General features: G+C 39.0%; 1 protein-coding gene across 13 annotated transcripts in view; it reads left to right on the forward strand.

Annotated features, from left to right (window-relative positions):
- Positions 1-18,519, forward strand: part of BRCA1 (BRCA1 DNA repair associated) — a 66,877-nt gene that overhangs the window by 13,607 nt on the left and 34,751 nt on the right. For 11 of the 13 annotated variants that reach the window (XR_007412872.1, XR_003133640.3, XR_007412873.1 and 8 more), the window contains 8 exons: positions 5,397-5,474; positions 7,399-7,487; positions 8,281-8,420; positions 9,399-9,501; positions 10,499-10,544; positions 12,093-12,166; positions 12,775-16,218; positions 16,607-16,695. Coding sequence is in view for 10 of the 13 variants with exons in the window: in XM_025440434.3 (XP_025296219.1) it covers positions 5,397-5,474; positions 7,399-7,487; positions 8,281-8,420; positions 9,399-9,501; positions 10,499-10,544; positions 12,093-12,166; positions 12,775-16,218; positions 16,607-16,695 (4,063 nt within the window). In the remaining 3 variants the exon portion in view is untranslated. The remainder of the gene's footprint in view (positions 1-5,396; positions 5,475-7,398; positions 7,488-8,280; positions 8,421-9,398; positions 9,502-10,498; positions 10,545-12,092; positions 12,167-12,774; positions 16,219-16,606; positions 16,696-18,519) is intronic. The other 2 variants (XM_025440438.3, XM_025440439.3) reach the window with 1 other exon arrangement.

An 18,519-nucleotide genomic window follows, 5' to 3' on the forward strand; every position in this document is an offset into this window, starting at 1 on the left:
CAAACATACTGAATCAGAATCTATATTTTATTTTATTTTATTATTGCTATTTTTTAAGCATTTTATTTTCAAGTAATCTCTATATCCAACATGGGGCTCGAATTTACAACCCCGAGATCAGGATTTGCAAGTTCTACCAACTGAGTCAGCCAAGTGCCCCAGAATCTGCATTTTAACAAGAGTCAAGAAATTCTTCTGTACATGAGAGTTTGAAAAGCAGTGGGAGCATGAAAGGAATTGTTGCCATTTATTCTTTTTTTTTTTTAAGATTTTATTTGACAGTGCTGGGGTGCCCGGGTGGCTCAGCGGTGGAGCGCCTGCCTTGGGCCGGGGGCGTGATCCTGGAGACCCGGGATCGAGCCCCGCATTGGGCTCCCTACAGGGAGCTTGCTTCTCCCTCTGCCTGTGTCTCTGCCTCTCTCTGTGTCTCTCATGGATAAATAAAATATTTTTTTTAAAAAAAGAAGATTTTATTTGACAGTGCAAGAGAGAACAAGCACGGGGAAAGGTAGAAGCAGGCTCCCTGTTGAGCAAAGAGTCTGATGTGGGGCTCAATCCCAGGACCCTGAGATCACCTGAGCCGAAGGCAGACAGTTAACCAACTGAGCTACCCAGTCACCCCTATTGCCACTTTTTTTTTTTTTTTTTTTAATGATAGTCACAGAGAGAGAGAGAGAGGCAGAGACACAGGCAGAGGGAGAAGCGGGCTCCATGCACCGGGAGCCCGATGTGGGACTCGATCCCGGGTCTCCAGGATCGCGCCCTGGGCCAAAGGCAGGCGCCAAACCGCTGCGCCACCCAGGGATCCCCCTATTGCCACTTATTCTTTAGATTTTATCTTTTTAAGTTAAAATGCTTTATATGATGATGTTAGACGCTATCTGTCCTTTACTGGGTTTGGGGGATTGTAAAAAGATGGGGAATGAAGAATGCAAAAACTATCCACTCTGAAAAGCGGAGCCCCTGGATGGCGCAGTCAGTTGGGCGTCAGACTCTTGGTTTCATCTAGGTCGTGAGATCCAGCCCCACAACCAGCTCCATGCTAAGCCTGGAATCTACTTGAGATTCTCTTCTCCCTCTACCCACCTCCCCACCCCCTGCTGCACTTATGTGTACTTATATGCACATGTGCTTTCTTTCTCTCTTCCGGTCTTTATTTCCTTTAACTAGGGACCATATTGGTTCATGATTTTAGCTCTTTTCAGAGGAATCCAGGGTACCCAATGTAATTGTAGGAAGCCAAAAATCATCCTGCCCTTATTTTGCCCAGACTTAGAACTATTAATTTATTGCTTCTTGCCAGGATAGATTTGGACCAGCAGCTCAAAATTAAATGAATTTCCATAATATTGTTAACCTGCTCAGGGTACAGAAGTGCCCAGAAATGAGTACTCTGAAAGTACCCCCCAAATTAGTTTGTGTCACTGTAATTTTACTGTTTCTTTAAAAATCTGACACCACCCTTCATAAAACATAGTACTTTGGCTTAAAATATGTATTGTCTTTCCTTAAGCTTTGGGCTTCAGAAATTGGAAGAGGCTGAGAACTTGGAGTGCCTGACTGGCTCAGTTAGTAGAGCATATGACTCTTGGTCTTGGGGTTGTAAATTTGAGCCCTATATTGGGTGTAGGGATTACTAAAAAATGCAATCTTAAAAAAAAAGAAGAAAACTCAGACATTTTTACTAAGAACCTCGTGTAGAACTTATATATGTGTGCTCTCATTTAATTGGAGCATCACATAGGCTCCCCAGAGCTCTAAACAGAATTTAACAAATTATTCTCAGCCCTGAAAGATATACCAGTGTTCTGTTGGTCTGTTGGTACTTTGCTTAGCTTAGTCTTTTCAAGTCATGTACAAGTTCATTTTTTCTTTTGAGTTGAGTTAACAACCTTGAGGTATCTGTTCTTTTTCTAGCATAAGGAAAGATTGAAACCTGTATCTTGGTTGATCTCTACTTACCTAGTTCCCCTGAATTATTTGTGTAATTGTTGTATGGGCTATAACACTTTAACATAGCTTGTCACTCTATGGCTTAGGTACTGTGTGTTGTAGTACTCTGTTCAGGAGATTCCCTCTATCCCTCCTATGAACTGTTAAATTGTACCATTTGCCATTATAATGCATTGATGCCTCCAAGGGCCATTATGGTAGAGTATAGGTAGGATTTGCATCTTCTCAGAGTGGTAGCCTAGTCAGTGGCTCTTTAAAGGGGATTTATATACAATACAAGTAGCTTTTTGATACCCGTGTCCCCTACACTATAGAACTGTTGTTGAGCACAACATGGTCAGTAAGCATCTGTATAGGTAAAGAAGGACCCTAGTCTCCTTGACCATATACCTGGGGCCTGTCTGTACTGTAAAATGAAGATAATACATCAGGATTGTTGTATAGATTAAGAGATGACTTGGCCAATAAAAAGTGCTCTCTGTGTCTGCTGGCTCACCATTCCCACTGCCTTTTCCTTTGTGGTTCTTTTCACTGCTAACATCTGCTCCCTGCCCCCTGCCCTAGTCACCTCCTCCACCAGAATATTCTGTTCTTTATGATGGCAGGGATTTTATTTTGCTTTTCCGCTGAATCTCCCATATCAAGAACAGTATTGGAAATGTAATAAAGATCAGTGTTATGAGTGAATCCCCGCTTATAATTATCATCCCCACAGTTATCTCTACTGCTCCTTTCCCTTTTTTCCTTTCTACCTTTCTTCCCTCAGGGAAAAGACTTTTGTCTTCCTAAGGGAACATAGATCTTTATAGACACCATCAGTCAATGGGAATGGTATATATATATTTTTTTTTAATTTTTTTTTTAAGGAAGCAGACTTACTAGAATATGTTGCATGTGTCCTTCATGTCTTCTTAGCCATATTCACTGTCTGAGACAACCACCAGAATTGTTCTCCATCCAGTGCTACTGTAAAAACCCACCTGTCTCAGAACGCTGGAGCCTTATTCATTCCTTAGACTTCTAGTGAGCAACTTGGTTATGCCAGATGCCACAGCACATGTTGTGAATATGAAAATGAGTACATTTTCTCCCTGCCTTGAGCTTTTAAAAACATTTTTATTGAAATGTAATTTACATGCTATAAAATTCACCCATGTTTTTTTTTTTTTTTTTTTCACCCATGTTAAATATATAGTTCAGGGTTGTTTGTTTTTAGTATATTCACAGTTGTGCAACCATCACTATAATCTAAGTTTCGAAAATTTTCATCACCCAAAAAAGAAGACCTATACCAAGAAGCCCCATTCCCCCCTCCTACGTCCTCTTTTGCAATCACAAATCTCTATAGATTTGTCTATTCTGGATGTTTCATGTAAGTGGAATCATACAATATATGGCCTTTTGTGTCTGACTTCTTTCACTAGGCATGATGTTTTCAAAGTTCATCCATATTGCAGCATATATCAATAGTTTGTTTTTTTATGGGTGAATAATATTCTATTGTGGATATACCACAATTTGTTTATTCATTCATCAATTGATTTCTGCTTTTTGGCTATTATGGGTAATGCTGCTATGAACATTTGTGTACAAGTTTTGGGTGGATTTATATTTTTATTTCATTTCTTCTGGGAAAAACTCTTAGGAACAGACTTATAAAGTCATATGGTAATTCTGTGTTTAAAATTTTGAGGAACTGCCAAATTTCCAAAGCAGCTGTATTGTTTTATATTCCCACCAGCAATGAATGAGGATTTCAGTTTCTCCACATCTTCTGCAGTATTTATTTTTTATTATGGCCATCCTAGTAGATGTAAAGTAACATCTCATCATGGCTTTGGTTTGCATTTTCCTAATGGCTAATAATATTGAGCATCTTTTCATGTGTTTATTGACCATTTGTATATCTCCTTTGGAGAAAATTAAAATCCTTTGCCTATTTTTTAGTTGGGTTATTTCTCTGTTATTGAGTTGTAAGAGTAATTTATATATCCTGGATACAAGTCTCTTACGAGGTATGTGATTTGCAAATATTTCTCCCATTCTGTGGATTGGCCCTTCACTTTTGTTGTTTTAAGATTTTGAGAGAGAGGGCAGCCTGGGTGGCTCAGAGGTTTAGCACCGCCTTTGGCCCAGGGCCTGATCCTGGGGACCCGGGATCGAGTCCCACGTCGGGCTCCCTGCATGGAGCCTGCTTCTTCCTCTGCCAGTGTCTCTGCCTCTCTATTGCTCTGTGTCTCTCATGAATAAATAAAATCTTAAAAAAAAAAAAAAAAAGATTTTGAGAGAGAATGAGCGAGCACAGCCAGGGGGAGGAGCAGAGGGTGAGGGAGAAGCAGACTCTCTGCTAAGCAGGGAGTCCAATATGGGGCTTGATCCCAGGACCCTGAGATTATGACCTGAGTCAAAGGCAGACACTTAACTGAGCCACCCAGGCACCCCTGGCCTTTTACTTTCTTCATGGTATTAATAGTAGCACAAAAGTTTTTAAGTTTGATTTAGTCCAATGTATCTATTTTTTCTTTGTGCATTTAAGAAATCACTGCTTAACCTAGGTCACAAAGGTTTATAGTTTTAGTTCTCACATTTAATTCTGTGACCCATTTTGAATTAGCTTTTTTGGATTGTGTGCATTAGGAGAAGCTAGCTTTTTTTTCTTTTTTTTTTTTTTAAGATTTTATTTATTTATTTATGAGAGACACAGAGAGGCAGAGACATAGGCAGATGGAGAAGTAGGCTCCCCACAAGGAGCCCGATGTGGGACTCTATCCAGCATACTGTGATCACGCCCTGGGCCAAAGGCAGATGCTCAACCTCTGAGCCACCCAGGTGTCTCAGAAGCTAGCTTCTTTTTGCATATGACTGTTTGGTTGTCCCAGCACTGTTTGTTGATAGACTATTCTTTTTCCATTTCATTGTTTTTTTCTATTTCATTGTCTTTTCAACAATGAAAATCAATTAGCCTTAGATGCATGGGTTTTTCTGTACTCTCAGTTTTGTTTCATCGTTGTATAAGTCTGTCCTTATGCCAAGACCATGCTGTCTTGATTTACTATAGCTTTGTAGTAATATGTGGAGTTTTTAAACTAATTATAATCACTTTACTTAAAGTATTTACTATTTCTATTTGATTATGCAGCATGAAATAATTATGAATATATCATTAAATATGCCATATTAACTTTTTAATAAGTTGTATTTGATCATAACAGCCATATGCATGTAAGCTCAGTTTTCATAGATCATTGCTTATGTAGTTTGGTTTTCTGCTTATGCAGCATCTAAAAATGATTAAAGCCATTGGTTGCAATTCACCTGCTGTTGCCTTTAAAATGGCTCTTAAGGGCAGTTGTGAGATTATCTTTTCATGGCTATTTGCCTTTTGAATACTATCTACAAAAAAAAGTAACTTGAACTGTTCTTTCATTCTTTATAATTTATAGATTTTGTATGCTGAAACTTCTCAACCAGAGGAAGGGGCCTTCACAGTGTCCTTTGTGTAAGAACGATATAACCAAAAGGTATCTAATTTGGGTGGTAATGGGAGGTTGGGCATGACAGCAGGGAAAAGTAGAAATTCCTTTATGACAGAGCTGGTATTTCTATCAAACTATTCATCAGTAGAAAAATGTATAAACGGGTGTTCCGCTGACAGTAAATTATTTCCGAAGTCATTTTCTTGAAAGTTTTATGGTAAGTCTGTCTTATGAAGGTATTAGTAATTCATTACCTCTTTCTAATGCTTCTGAGTGACGTAAGAACATACAGTTTTGTTTTGTTTTGTTTTTTAAGATTTTATTTATTTATTTTTTTGAGAGAGAGAGTGCGCACAAGAGAGCGCAAGCAGGGGTGAGGGAGAAGCAAGCTCCTCATGGAGCAGGGAGCCCAACGTGGGGCTTGATCCCAGGACAGTAGGATAATGACCAAAGCTAAAGGTAGCCACTTAACCAACTGAGCCACTCAGGTGCCCCAAGAACCTGCAGTCTTATCTAAAGTAGGACCATACCATTCTGCCCTTCTTGTCTCCAAGTCCTGCTTTTATTTTTCTTTCTTGCACTTCTTTCTACTTATACACATATGGTGTGTTTATACATCATGGGTCCCTTCCACTGGGATGTTAGGACACTGGCTTTTTCTGTCTCAGTCAATGCTGTTTTTTTCAGCATTGTTTGGCACATAGTAGTCACTCAGAGATTTAAAGGAATAAATGAATTATATTGTCCTACAACTTTCCTAAACCAAAATCTCTTGGACATTATCATCTATGATGTGGGAAACAAAGGCAGAAGAAAAATTACTAGAATTTCCTTATTACTTAGAGCCCATTGACAAGTCCTTGAAACAGGCAGAGTGATATTCCTCTAGGGACTCAGCTGCCTCCATGTTGACACTTTTCTAAGGGCAAAAGGCAATGTTAGCCTGATTCCCAGGATCCTGTAGGTCTACTTTAACATTGAAATTCCTTTGGAAATTTCCTTATCTCTAGCAGGGATAAATCTCCTTATCTCTACCCCCACAAGACACATGTTGGTAAACACCCCCCAAGCATATGACCCACCGATATACATCTGAAGGGTCTTATTAGACAGTAATAAATGACCTTTTCCTAAAAATAGCTAGCTTCCTCAGGATCCTGAAAACTTTGCTTCCAAAATACGTTTAGGCTTATGCTGTCCCTAACCGACTTGAAAATCTATAATGGGCCACTCCTCATGACCCCAGTGCTGCTCTTCTTGCCCATGGGTCCTGTCCCCATGTTTTAATAAAACCACCTTTTTGTGATGCTTGGGTGGCTCAGCGGTTGAGCGTCTGCCTTTGGCCCAAGGCATGATCCCGAGATCCGGGATCGAATCCCACATCCGGCTCCTTGCAAGGAGTCTGCTTCTCCCTCAGCCTGTGTCTCTGCCTCTCTCTCTCACTGTGTCTCATGAATAAATAAATAAAAATCTTTAAAACAAAAACACCTTTTTGCACCAAAGACATCAGACATCTCAAGAATTCTTAGCTTTGAACCCTAACATCTTTCCTACATCAGTCTATGTGTGCTTTTGAAGTAATATAATCATTTCACAGAAATCCCTGAGAGCTCAAGTTAGGTTGGGTGGATAGGGTTCGAGTGTTAAGAATGATTAGTCTTCTATGCAGTGGATTTGTATTTACTATGGATTCAGAGTACCACTATTTTAGATAGTTAAGGGCTTTTGATAGACTTGAAAGGACTAAAATATATATTCATATATATATGAAAACAACCAATGCTACCACAGTTTGTTCTGATGTCAACGATGTTTTGATTATAGTGTAACGTCCCTAATAGCTCTGTTCTCTGAATATAATTTTTCTACTGTTGCTGCATCTATTTTTTGTTTACACATCTTTCCTTATTTTAGTGTTCTTAAGAAATTAATAATCCTTTGCTGAGTGTGTTTCTCAATTTAATTTCAGGAGCCTACAAGAAAGTACAAGATTTAGTCAACTTGTTGAAGAGTTGTTGAAAATCATTCATGCTTTTGAGCTGGACACAGGATTGCAGTGTAAGTGTTCCACAGCCCCAGCGGCCAGCTCTCAAGGAAGGGGCTGTTCATTAAAACTAAGGAAGTTTTCACAGCTATTCTGTGAATAGGCAGTAAGACCTTTTGGTCTAGGTTAATTTTAACTCTTTATCTCTGAATCATTTTTTATTTATTTTTATTTATTTATTTATTATTTTTTTAAAAGATTTTATTTATTTATTCATAGAGATGCAGAGAGAGAGGGGCAGAGAGAGAAGCAGGCTCCATGCAGAGAGCCTGACGTGGGACTCGATCCAGGGTCTCCAGGATCACGCCCTGGGCTGTAGGCGGCGCTAAACCGCTGAGCCACCGGGGTTGCCCTGTGATTCATTTTTTAAATCATTCCCACTGGTTTCACATATTACCTTATAGGTCCAGAGATGCATATTTTTCACATTTTAGCATCTCCAAAATTGGGAGCAATTTACTACCTCTCGTGTGCTATTGTTAATAGTGTGTTTTCTCTCTAAGTGGCACAGAAAATGATAGTGCATCTTGTATCACTGGTATCTTGGATTCAGTGAAATATGGCATTTGTAGGCAATTTTAGTAGTTTTGAGTTGAGGGGAAAAAAAAGATTAGAAATAATTTTGACGGTCTGTATGTTTCCTAGGAGAATTTCCAAAGTATATTAAACAAACGATAGGTAAGCTTTAATGTATTGTCTTAACAAACCAGAGAGAGCATACACAGGGTTTCTTTTGGTTCTCTGATGCAGTTACTATATTGTTTCTAACCATAACAATAATATTTTTCCTGTGAATTACATTCACAGTTGCAGACAGCTATAACTTTTCCAAAAAGGAAAATAACTCTCCTGAGCATCTAAAGGAGGAAGTTTCTATTATCCAAAGTATGGGCTATCGAAACCGTGCCAAAAGACTTCGACAGAGTGAACCTGAAAACCCTACCTTGGTAATGCCATTTTCATCTATTCTGGTAACATCTCTTCATTGAGCATTGTGAATTAGGGGAGGTGCTGGATGTTCATGGATTTATATAAAAAGTCAGTAAACAAGGTTAGATAGTAAATTAAGTGGTTGGTCAAGAGTTAGAAGAGCTGAGGGAAGGCCCATATACCTAGTGTGGGCAAGAGAGACCTTCTGGCCCCATCCCCTGCTTTTAGTGCTTTATTTCTGATGTTTATCTAAAATAGCCATGAGGTCACTGATGGTCACTGATGGTTTTAAGGTTTGAGTTTGCTAGTTTTTAAAATAACCATCTCATGGCAATTCTCCAGGCATGAGGAAATATATTCTAATTTATTTTCTTTGAAAAGTTGCCTGGGGGGGAAAAATCAGTTTTTACCATTTGAAAATTGCTTCAGCTTAATAGGTATAATTGTCAAAGAAAATTCAGTGATTTGCTCTGTTGTTACTTGGTATTTGCATGAATAATGTAGATCTTAAAAATAATAGTTCTCATCGTACCAGCATTCGTTTTTCAGTAGATGTTGAAAGACTCGAAAAGAAGGAAAGCTTCATCAGAGTAATGCTGCATTTTTATTCTTTGTTGTACTGAATGTTCTTAGGATTGCTGGGTTTTTATTCATACCCCTGTTATCAGATGTGATTGGAAATGTGTACTCAATGAATCTCATTCCCTTTCTATACTATAACAAAATTTTAGCTTCAAACTATGCTTTTCTTCAAAAAAATTGCATCAGAATGTATATTCAGTTTATAAAAGTTTAAAACAACAGAGAGAGGAAAAATATTCAAACCACACATTACATACATTTTGGTTTGTAGTTTGCCAAGTGTTTTTTCTAGGTTCAAATTTTAGCTAATTATGATGGTCTGTTTTGTCCATGGCCTGGAGTTTCTCTTCAAGAAAAGAAACACAGAACTGGTCAGCAATTAGTTGATCATTTTTTACTGTACTGCTTATCAGGAAACCAGTCTTAGTGTCCAACTCTCTAACCTTGGAATTGTGAGATCTCTGAGGACAAAGCAGCAGATACAGCCTCAGAATAAGTCTGTCTACATTGAATTGGGTAAGAGACACAGATTTTGTAAGTTTAGAATAATAGTTGCTGGATTATTGTTTTATAATTATAATGTTTATAATTGTTTTATATGTTTTATAATAATGTTTTGTTATACCAAAAGCCTCATAGCTTATATACAATGGCAAGGAACTTTGGAAAGTGAAAATAAAATAACTTTATTTTTCCAGCCTTATGGTGTATAAAAGACAAGACTCTTATTTTATAGAGAGTAAAAGGAAGACTGTCTGATTATAGCATATATAAACATGCTTTGGAAGATGAAAAATAGGGATAAGAAATAACATGATGGGATAGCCATAGCATTTGGAGGGGTCAAGGATGCACTGTATTAGACTAGGAAGACTTTTAAGAAGAGCTGAGCTCAGTTCAAACAGCTCTTTATAATAGAATGTATTTATAATTGGAAAGAGTGACCCTCGTTGGGCTTTCAAGCACCACCATATATTTACCATAGCACTTATCAGATTCTCCTAAAATGACCTGTGTGTCTTTTCCCTTCTTAAAGATAATAAGTTCTGAGACAACAGGTCTTGTGTCATAAAAATAATCAAAATAACTATAATAGCGAATATTTAGGAGTACTTACCGAGGTCTAGGCACTATTAAGCCTTACTTGCATAATTCATTTAAGGTGCACAGCAAACCCCTGAGGTTGTTAATATTATACTTATTTTATATACGAGCAAATAAAGACACATAGAGCTTAAGACATTTTGCCAAGATAACAAAGCTAGCAAGTGGCAGAGCTCTGATTCAAACTTAGGAATTCTGGTGTCAGAGCCTGTGCTGGTAACCACTTCTCTGTGTTACCTGCCATTTTTATCATTGTACCTGCCATATCATTGTGTCTGCAGATTTTATATATAGTGAATGTGCAGTAATAATTCTTGAATGAATATCTGTTGTGCAACAAGTACATTTATGATGTTAACCCTTTCAACAAAAATCCTTTTATTGATTTGTTATCTGGGGAATTTTTTAGGGTCTGATTCTTCTGAAGATACAGTTAATAAGGCAAGTTCTTGCAGGTGAGTTAAAGAGAGCCTTTATCTGTGAAGCTGGCATTTTTGTGTTTAATTAATAGCAAGGATTAGTATTTAGGCTAGAATCACAGCATTGGAATAGACCTTAAAGGTCCTTTGCTTTTCATAGGTGAGAAAACCTGTCTTGGTAGAGTCTAGAAGAGTTTAGAATAACAGAAGTCTGCTCAGACTTGCTTCCAGCAGATGACTGTGTCTAACTTAGTTCCTCAAGCACAGTAGTATGGGCTCAGTGGTCATTTTGGCTCATGAGAATATTAAAGGACTTCATTTTCAATGCTTTCTCTGTTTCTTAATTCCATCTATCTCTCAAGTGTTATCTACATAAATTATATAATAATCTACAAACCACCCACCCCCAATTGCTTTACCTGTCAAGTTACTTTCCTTTTTTTTTTTTTTAAGATTTTATTTATTGGGATCCCTGGGTGGCGCAGCGGTTTGGCGCCTGCCTTTGGCCCAGGGCGCGATCCTGGAGACCCAGGATCGAATCCCACGTCAGGCTCCCGGTGCATGGAGCCTGCTTCTCCCTCTGCCTGTGTCTCTGCCTCTCTCTCTCTCTCACTGTGTGCCTATCATGAAAAAAAAAAAAAAAAAAAAAAAAAAAAGATTTTATTTATTTATTCATAGAGATGCAGAGAGAGAGAGAGGCAGAGACACAGGCAGAGGGAGAAGCAGGCTCCATGCAGAGAGCCTGACGTGGGACTCGATCCCGGGTCCCCAGGATCACGCCCTGGGCTGCAGGCGGTGCTAAAACGCTGCGCCACGGGGGCTGCCCTCAAGTTACTTTCCTTAGGGATTATTGCTTGACCTAAAGATCTGTGAGAGCTTGCCTGAACTATGGTGGTGCCATTGCCAGTCAGATCTTGTTTGCAAATGTCTTTTTCCTAATCTCTCAATTAGTAGGAAAGGATTTTTAGCTGGAGGAGAAGCACAGCAGCAGTGTTGCATCCTATTGGAGTGTCTGCTCCATCCCAGTGCTCCCTTGGTTTAAGTATCTTTGCTCTTGCATTCTCATTAAAATATACTTTTAAATTATGTTGTTTTATTTCTTTTACTACCTTTGGGCAATTATTTGGCTACCATTTTTTTTTTTTTAAGATTTTATTTATTCATGAGAGACACAGAGAGAGAGGCAGAGACACAGGCAGAGGGAGAAGCAGGCTCCATGCAGGGAGCCCAGCGTGGGACTTGTCCCGGGTCTCCAGGATCAGGCCCTGGGCTGAAGGCAGGCGCTAAACCGCTGAGCCACCCAGGGATCCCCTGGCTACCATTTAAATTTTAGTCCTGTTGCCCTTCCATAAAGTAGTGTATCTATGCTACTCCTCTGATTTTTGTGACTCTTTTTCCTCAGTCTTTGACCATTTCCCTTTGACTGGAAGTTACTAAAGCAAAGTGTAGGTTTCAAAAAGTGAACCAAATTGATCAGCTTACTGCAATCATACCTAGAAGAGCTAAAATACTTGATCTTGCTCATTTGACAACTCTGAATGTATAACTAGTGTTTCTCATTAAGGTTCTGTCTTTTCTCTATAGTGTGGGAGATGACAAGTTAGAAATCACCTCTCAAGGAGCCAGGGCTGAAGCCAGTTTGAATCCTGCAAAAAAGGGTAATGACAAGACTTCCAACTTAATGGGCACTGAAGAGAAAATGGGTAGATTCCATGCTGTGGTTAGATTATTCTGAAGACCATTTGGGACATTTATAATTCAGAACATCTCTTGGTAGAGTTAGAATATCTTTCTTTCTCAGATGTCATGGTACAGGCTGATCTGTTTCAATGACACAAGGCTGATGTGATTATAATAGTGCCCTATATAATTGGTTGTTGCCTTTTACTTTTAGTTGATGTGTTTGTGTTTCATCTTTTGTACACTGGTATTTAAATATAGGGAGTATGAGTCTGAGGATAGAACAGAGCACTGTATGTCTGATGCTGCTTTTAGTTCACTGTCAGAGGTTAGGGAAATAGGTGTAGTTAAGAATAGAATTCTGGAATTAAAAATCTAAGTGTCTTGAATGGAAATAATGAGAATCTAGATAACTAGGAATTATGTGAAAGTACATGAGCTACATCCTCAGGATTCTTGGTGGTTTATGTGGTTAGTTTCTCCAAAAATAGGTGCTTTATTTCCACTCCCCAAGTTGTATCAAGTGTCCATATTTTTTCATGATAATTCAGTTTTTAAGCACCTTGTTGTTTTTGTATACTTTCAGCTGCTTGTGAATTTTCTGGGGACATAACAAATATTGAACATCATCAATCCGGTAATAAAGATTTGACCACCACTGAGAAGCATGCAACTAAGAAGCATCCAGAAAAGTATCAGGGTATTTCTGTTTCAAACTTGCATGTGGAGCCATGTGGCACAAATACTCATGCCAGCTCATTACAGCATGAGAACAGCAGTTTATTACTCACTAAACACAGAATGAATGTAGAAAAGGCTGAAATCTGTAATAACAGCAAACAGCCTGGCTTAGCAAGGAGCCAACAGAGCAGATGGGCTGAAAGTAAGGAAACATGTAATGATAGGCAGATTCCCAGCACAGAGAAAAAGGTAGTTGTGAATGCTGATCTCCTGTGTGGGAGAAAAGAACTGAATAAACAGAAACCTCCACACTCTGATAGTCCTAGAGATTCCCAAGATGTTCCTTGGATAACACTGAATAGTAGCATACGGAAAGTTAATGAGTGGTTTTCCAGAAGTGACGAAATATTAACTTCTGATGATTCACATGACAGAGGATCTGAATTGAATACTGAAGTAGGTGGTGCAGTAGAAGTTCCAAATGAAGTGGGTGAATATTCTGGTTCTTCTGAGAAAATAGACTTAATGGCCAGTGATCCTCAGGATGCTTTCATATGTGAAAGTGAAAGAGTCCACACCAAGCCAGTAGGAGGTAATATCGAAGATAAAATATTTGGAAAAACCTATCGGAGGAAGGCAAGCCTCCCTAAGGTGAGCCACACAACTGAAGTTCTAACTATAGGAGCGTGTGCTATAGAACCTCAGACAATGCAAACCCATCCCTTCATGAATAAAGCAGAGCATAAAAGGAGAACTACATCTAGCCTTCATCCTGAGGATTTTATCAAGAAAGTAGAGTTAGGCATTGTTCCAAAGACTCCTGAAAAGCTAATTGAGGGAATCAACCAAATCAAGCGAGATGGTCATGTGATAAATATTACAAATAATGGTCCTGAGAATGAAACAGAAGGTGATTATGTTCAGAAAGAGAAAAATGCTAACCCAACAGAATCATTGGAAAAAGAATCTGCTTTTAGAACCAAAACTGAACCAATGAGCAGCAGGATAAGCAATATGGAACTGGAATTAAATAGCTCCAGTTCAAAAGCACCTAAGAAGAACAGGCTGAGGAGGAAGTCCTCTGCCAGGCACACTTGTGCCCTTGAATTCGTAGTCAATAGAAATCTAAACCCACCTGATCATAGTGAACTACAGATTGAAAGTTGTTCTAGCAGTGAAGAGATGAAGAAACAGCATCTGGACCAAGTACCAGTCAGACACAACAAAACACTTCAGCTCATGCAAGATAAAGAACCTGCAGGTAGAGCTAAGAAAAGTAGTAAGCCAGGAGAACAAATAAATAAGAGACTCGCCAGCCATGCTTTTCCAGAGCTAACTTTAACAAATGTATCTGGTTTTTTTGCTAACTATTCAAGTTCTAGTAAGCCTCAAGAGTGCATCAACCCTGGCCTTCGAAGAGAAGAAATAGAAGAGAGCCGAAGAATGACTCAAGTGTCTGATAGTACCAGAGATCCCAAAGAGCTGGTATTGAGTGGAGGAAGAGGTTTGCAAACTGAGAGATCTGTAGAGAGTACCAGTATTTCATTGGTACTTGATACTGATTATGGTACACAGGACAGTATCTCATTACTGGAAGCTGACACCCTGAGGAAGGCAAAAACAGTATCAAATCAACAGGCGAATCTGTGTGCAACAATTGAGAACCCCAAGGAACCTATCCATGGTTGTTCTAAGGACACTAGAAATGACACAGAGGGTTTTGTAGTTCCATTGACGTGCAAAGATAACCACACTCAAGAGACAAGCATAGAAATGGAAGAGAGTGAACTTGACACGCAGTGCTTACGCAATATGTTCAAGGTTTCAAAGCGTCAGTCATTTGCTCTGTTTTCATATCCAAGAGATCCGGAAGAGGACTGTGTAACAGTCTGTCCCCGCTCTGGGGCCTTTGGAAAACAAGGTCCAAAAGTCACTCTAGAATGTGGACAGAAAGAAGAAAGTCAGGGAAAGAAAGAGTCTGAAATCAGACATGTGCAGGCAGTTCATACAAATGCAGGCTTTTCTGCAGTTAGTCAGAAAGCTAAGAAGCCAGGCGATTTTGCCAAATGTAGCATAAAGGGAGTCTCTCGGCTTTGTCTGTCATCTCAGTTCAAAGGCAAGGAAACTGAACTCCTTATTGCAAATTACCATGGAATTTCCCAAAACCCTTATCATATACCACCACTTTCTCCCATCAGATCATGTGTTAAAACTCTATGTCAGGAAAACCTGTCAGAGGAAAAGTTTGAGCAACATTCAATGTCACCCGAAAGAGCAGTGGGAAATGAGAGAGTCATTCAAAGTACAGTGAGCACAATTAGCCAAAATAACATTAGAGAATGTGCTTCTAAAGAAGTCGGCTCAAGCAGTGTTAATGAAGTAGTTTCCAGTACTAATGAAGTAGGCTCTAGTGTTAATGAAGTAGGTTCCAGTGGTGAAAACATTCAAGCAGAACTAGGTAGAAACCGAGGACCTAAATTAAATGCTATGCTCAGATTAGGTCTTATGCAACCTGAAGTCTGTAAGCAAAGCCTTTCTTTAAGTAATTGTAAACATCCAGAAATGAAATGGCAAGGACAAAGTGAAGGAGCAGTTCTGTCTGTTAGTGCAGATTTCTCTCCATGTCTGATTTCAGATAACCCAGAACAACCTATGGGAAGTAGTCGGTCTTCTCAGGTTTGTTCTGAGACACCTGATGACCTATTAAATGGTGACAAAATAAAGGGAAAAGTCAGCTTTGCTGAAAGTGACATTAAGGAAAAATCTGCTGTGTTTAGCAAAAGTGTCCAGAGTGGAGAGTTCAGCAGAAGCCCTAGCCCTTCAGACCATACACGTTTGGCCCAGGGTTACCAGAGAGGGACCAAGAAATTAGAGTCCTCAGAAGAGAACATGTCTAGTGAGGAGGAAGAGCTTCCCTGCTTCCAACACTTAATATTTGGTAAAGTAACCAACATGCCTTCTCAGTCTACCAGTCACAATGCAGTTGCCGCAGAGGGTCTATCTAACAAAACAGAGGAGAACCTAGACTCATTGAAGAATAGTTTAAGTGACATCAGTAACCAGGTACCGTCAGCAAAGGCATCCCAGGAACATCACCTTAGTGAGGAAGCAAGATGTTCTGGCAGCTTATTTTCTTCACAGTGCAGTGCTTTGGAAGACTTGACTGTAAATACAAATACCCAGGATCCTTTCTCGATGTTTGATCCTACTTCCAAACAAGTGAGGCATCAATCTGAAAATCTGGACGTTCTGAATGACAAGGAATTGGTTTCAGATGATGATGATGAAAGGGAACCTGGCCTGGAAGAGGATAGTCCTCAAGAAGAGCAGAGTGTGGATTCAGACTTAGGTATTGGAACCAGGTTTTTGTGTTTGCCCCCGTCCATATTATAGAAATGAGCTAACTGTTGATGCCTTGTGGGGGAGCACGTTTTACAAGTTTCCAAGTGCAACTAAAGTCACCACTTAAACTTTACACATATTCCTCTTAAGGTGCCTTTCCTTAAAAGTCCTTTACCCAGCTAGAACATCTCTGTTTGAATGAGATCTGATTGTTGGTAAACTTGTTTCTGGTTCTCATGATTTCCAAGAGGAAATCTGGGTGTCCCAAAACAAGAAGTGTAATCATTTTGCATAACATGAAAGTGAAATTTGTCCTGTCAGTGAGAAAACATGGGTACAGCAAGTTGTGGTATGTGCTGTTTTTACATCTGAAGCTGTTTTTATCATCATTTAAGGTGAAGTGGCATCTGGATATGAGAGTGAAACGAGCCTCTCTGAAGACTGTTCCAGGTTGTCCTCTCAGAGTGATATTTTAACCACTCAGGTAAAAAACGTGTGTGTGTGCATGTGCATGTGTATGTGTGTGTGTTGTGTCCTCTGCATTCAATATCATGCATTCCACATCCTGACATTGGCTTGTATCATCCTTTAGAATTAACGGTATAACACTTGTATGTGGTACCTTGCCTCCTCAAAGTAGATTATAAGCATCTGAACGGAACTCATGCTACCTTTTATTTCTATACACACACACACACACACACACACACACACACACGTATATACTATCTGGCTCACTGTAGAACACTCAATCCTGAATTTAATGAATAACTTAAACCTTCAAAACCAATTTTCCTCATAGCAGAAATACCTATGAAAGTATCAAAGAGAGGGCTATGTTTATTTTTGGGACCAAATTGGAGCCTACAGAGTTCTTTTTCTGTTAGAGACTATCTAGCCTTTTGTTGTTTTCTGGGGATTTCTTTTTGTTCATTCTCTTCTAACCTGCTAGTTGTTTGTTCTTTGGTGCCTGTAAGTCCTCTGTTTTCTTTAAAAAAGAAAGTATACAAATTTACTTCCTGTGTCTTGTGGTCAGGACAATATTGGGGCTACTTATGAAGGGGATAAGAGTATTGTTATATCTACGACATTTGATAATGTGAATGTTTCAGTACTGCAGAAAGAATAGTCTCGGAAAAGCACTCTCTATCACAGCATTTAAAGATTAACACTTCCATACACTTCCATCATCTTCACAGAACAGGTAATAGTAGTTGTCCTGGGACCAGGGAAATAGAAGACTGGGAGAAGGAGAAAGCCCTACTTTTCTCTGAATACCCTTTTGTGCCTTGAATTTTATATCATGTGCTTACATTAATTATGTAAAAGATTCTGTGGGTTACCCAGGAATAATTATTATTAACTTGAGGTACATATTCTTCCATTCTTCTTCATGTATGTGTACAACAGTACACTTTATCTTTAAACATCTTTATCCCTTGTACACTTTATCTTTAAAAAATATTTATCTAATATTCCGTGTACTTACATTATAATGTTTTTTCTATGTCATTAAATTTTCTTCAGTAATTTTTAATTATTGTATTGTATTCCATCTTGGGTAAGCCATGATTTTATTCCACCTATTGCTGACTATGAGGGTTGCGGGTAAGAGACACAGTTTGCTATTATGTACAGTACTATAATAATTTTTTACTTTTAAGTGATCTCTACACCCAACATGGGGCTCGAACTTTCAACCCCAAGATCAAGAGTTGCATGCTCTACTGACTGAGCCAGTCAGGCACCCCTTTAGTAGGATCTTGATAGCTAAATAGTTCCCTGTGTCCCCAGTGGTTTCCTTAGTATAAATTTCTAGAACTGGAATTTTTGGTCTTTGATACATACTGTTAGATTGTTCTTCAGAAATAATGAACACAAAAAAAAACAAAAACAAACAAACAAAAAATAATGAACAGCTCTCTTCTAACAACCGTTAATGGTTCCCATTTCCCTGTTCCTTTGCCAACACAAGATCCAATTTTAAAATCTTATAATTCTTGGCATTACTGTGAAAGCTGTAGAAAGAAAAGGCTTATCTTCTGCCCATTTTCTAGGCAGAGCGAATCCCTCTAGAACTGAAACTTGCTGGAGTCAGGAAGAAAGCTTTGAGAGACAGGGACCTGTGTTGTACCCAAGTTGCCACCAGTATTCTCCCCACCTACGGGATTGCCATGGTGACTAAATGAACAAAAAGACTAAGGAGGCCTTTTCTCTGCAACTCTTGTGCTCCTTTCTTTTTTTTTTTTTTTTTTTTTTTTATGATAGTCACAGAGAGAGAGAGAGAGGCAGAGACACAGGCAGAGGG

The sequence above is a fragment of the Canis lupus genome, chromosome 9 (assembly GCF_003254725.2).
Source record: "Canis lupus dingo isolate Sandy chromosome 9, ASM325472v2, whole genome shotgun sequence".
Lineage (NCBI taxonomy): Eukaryota > Metazoa > Chordata > Mammalia > Carnivora > Canidae > Canis > Canis lupus.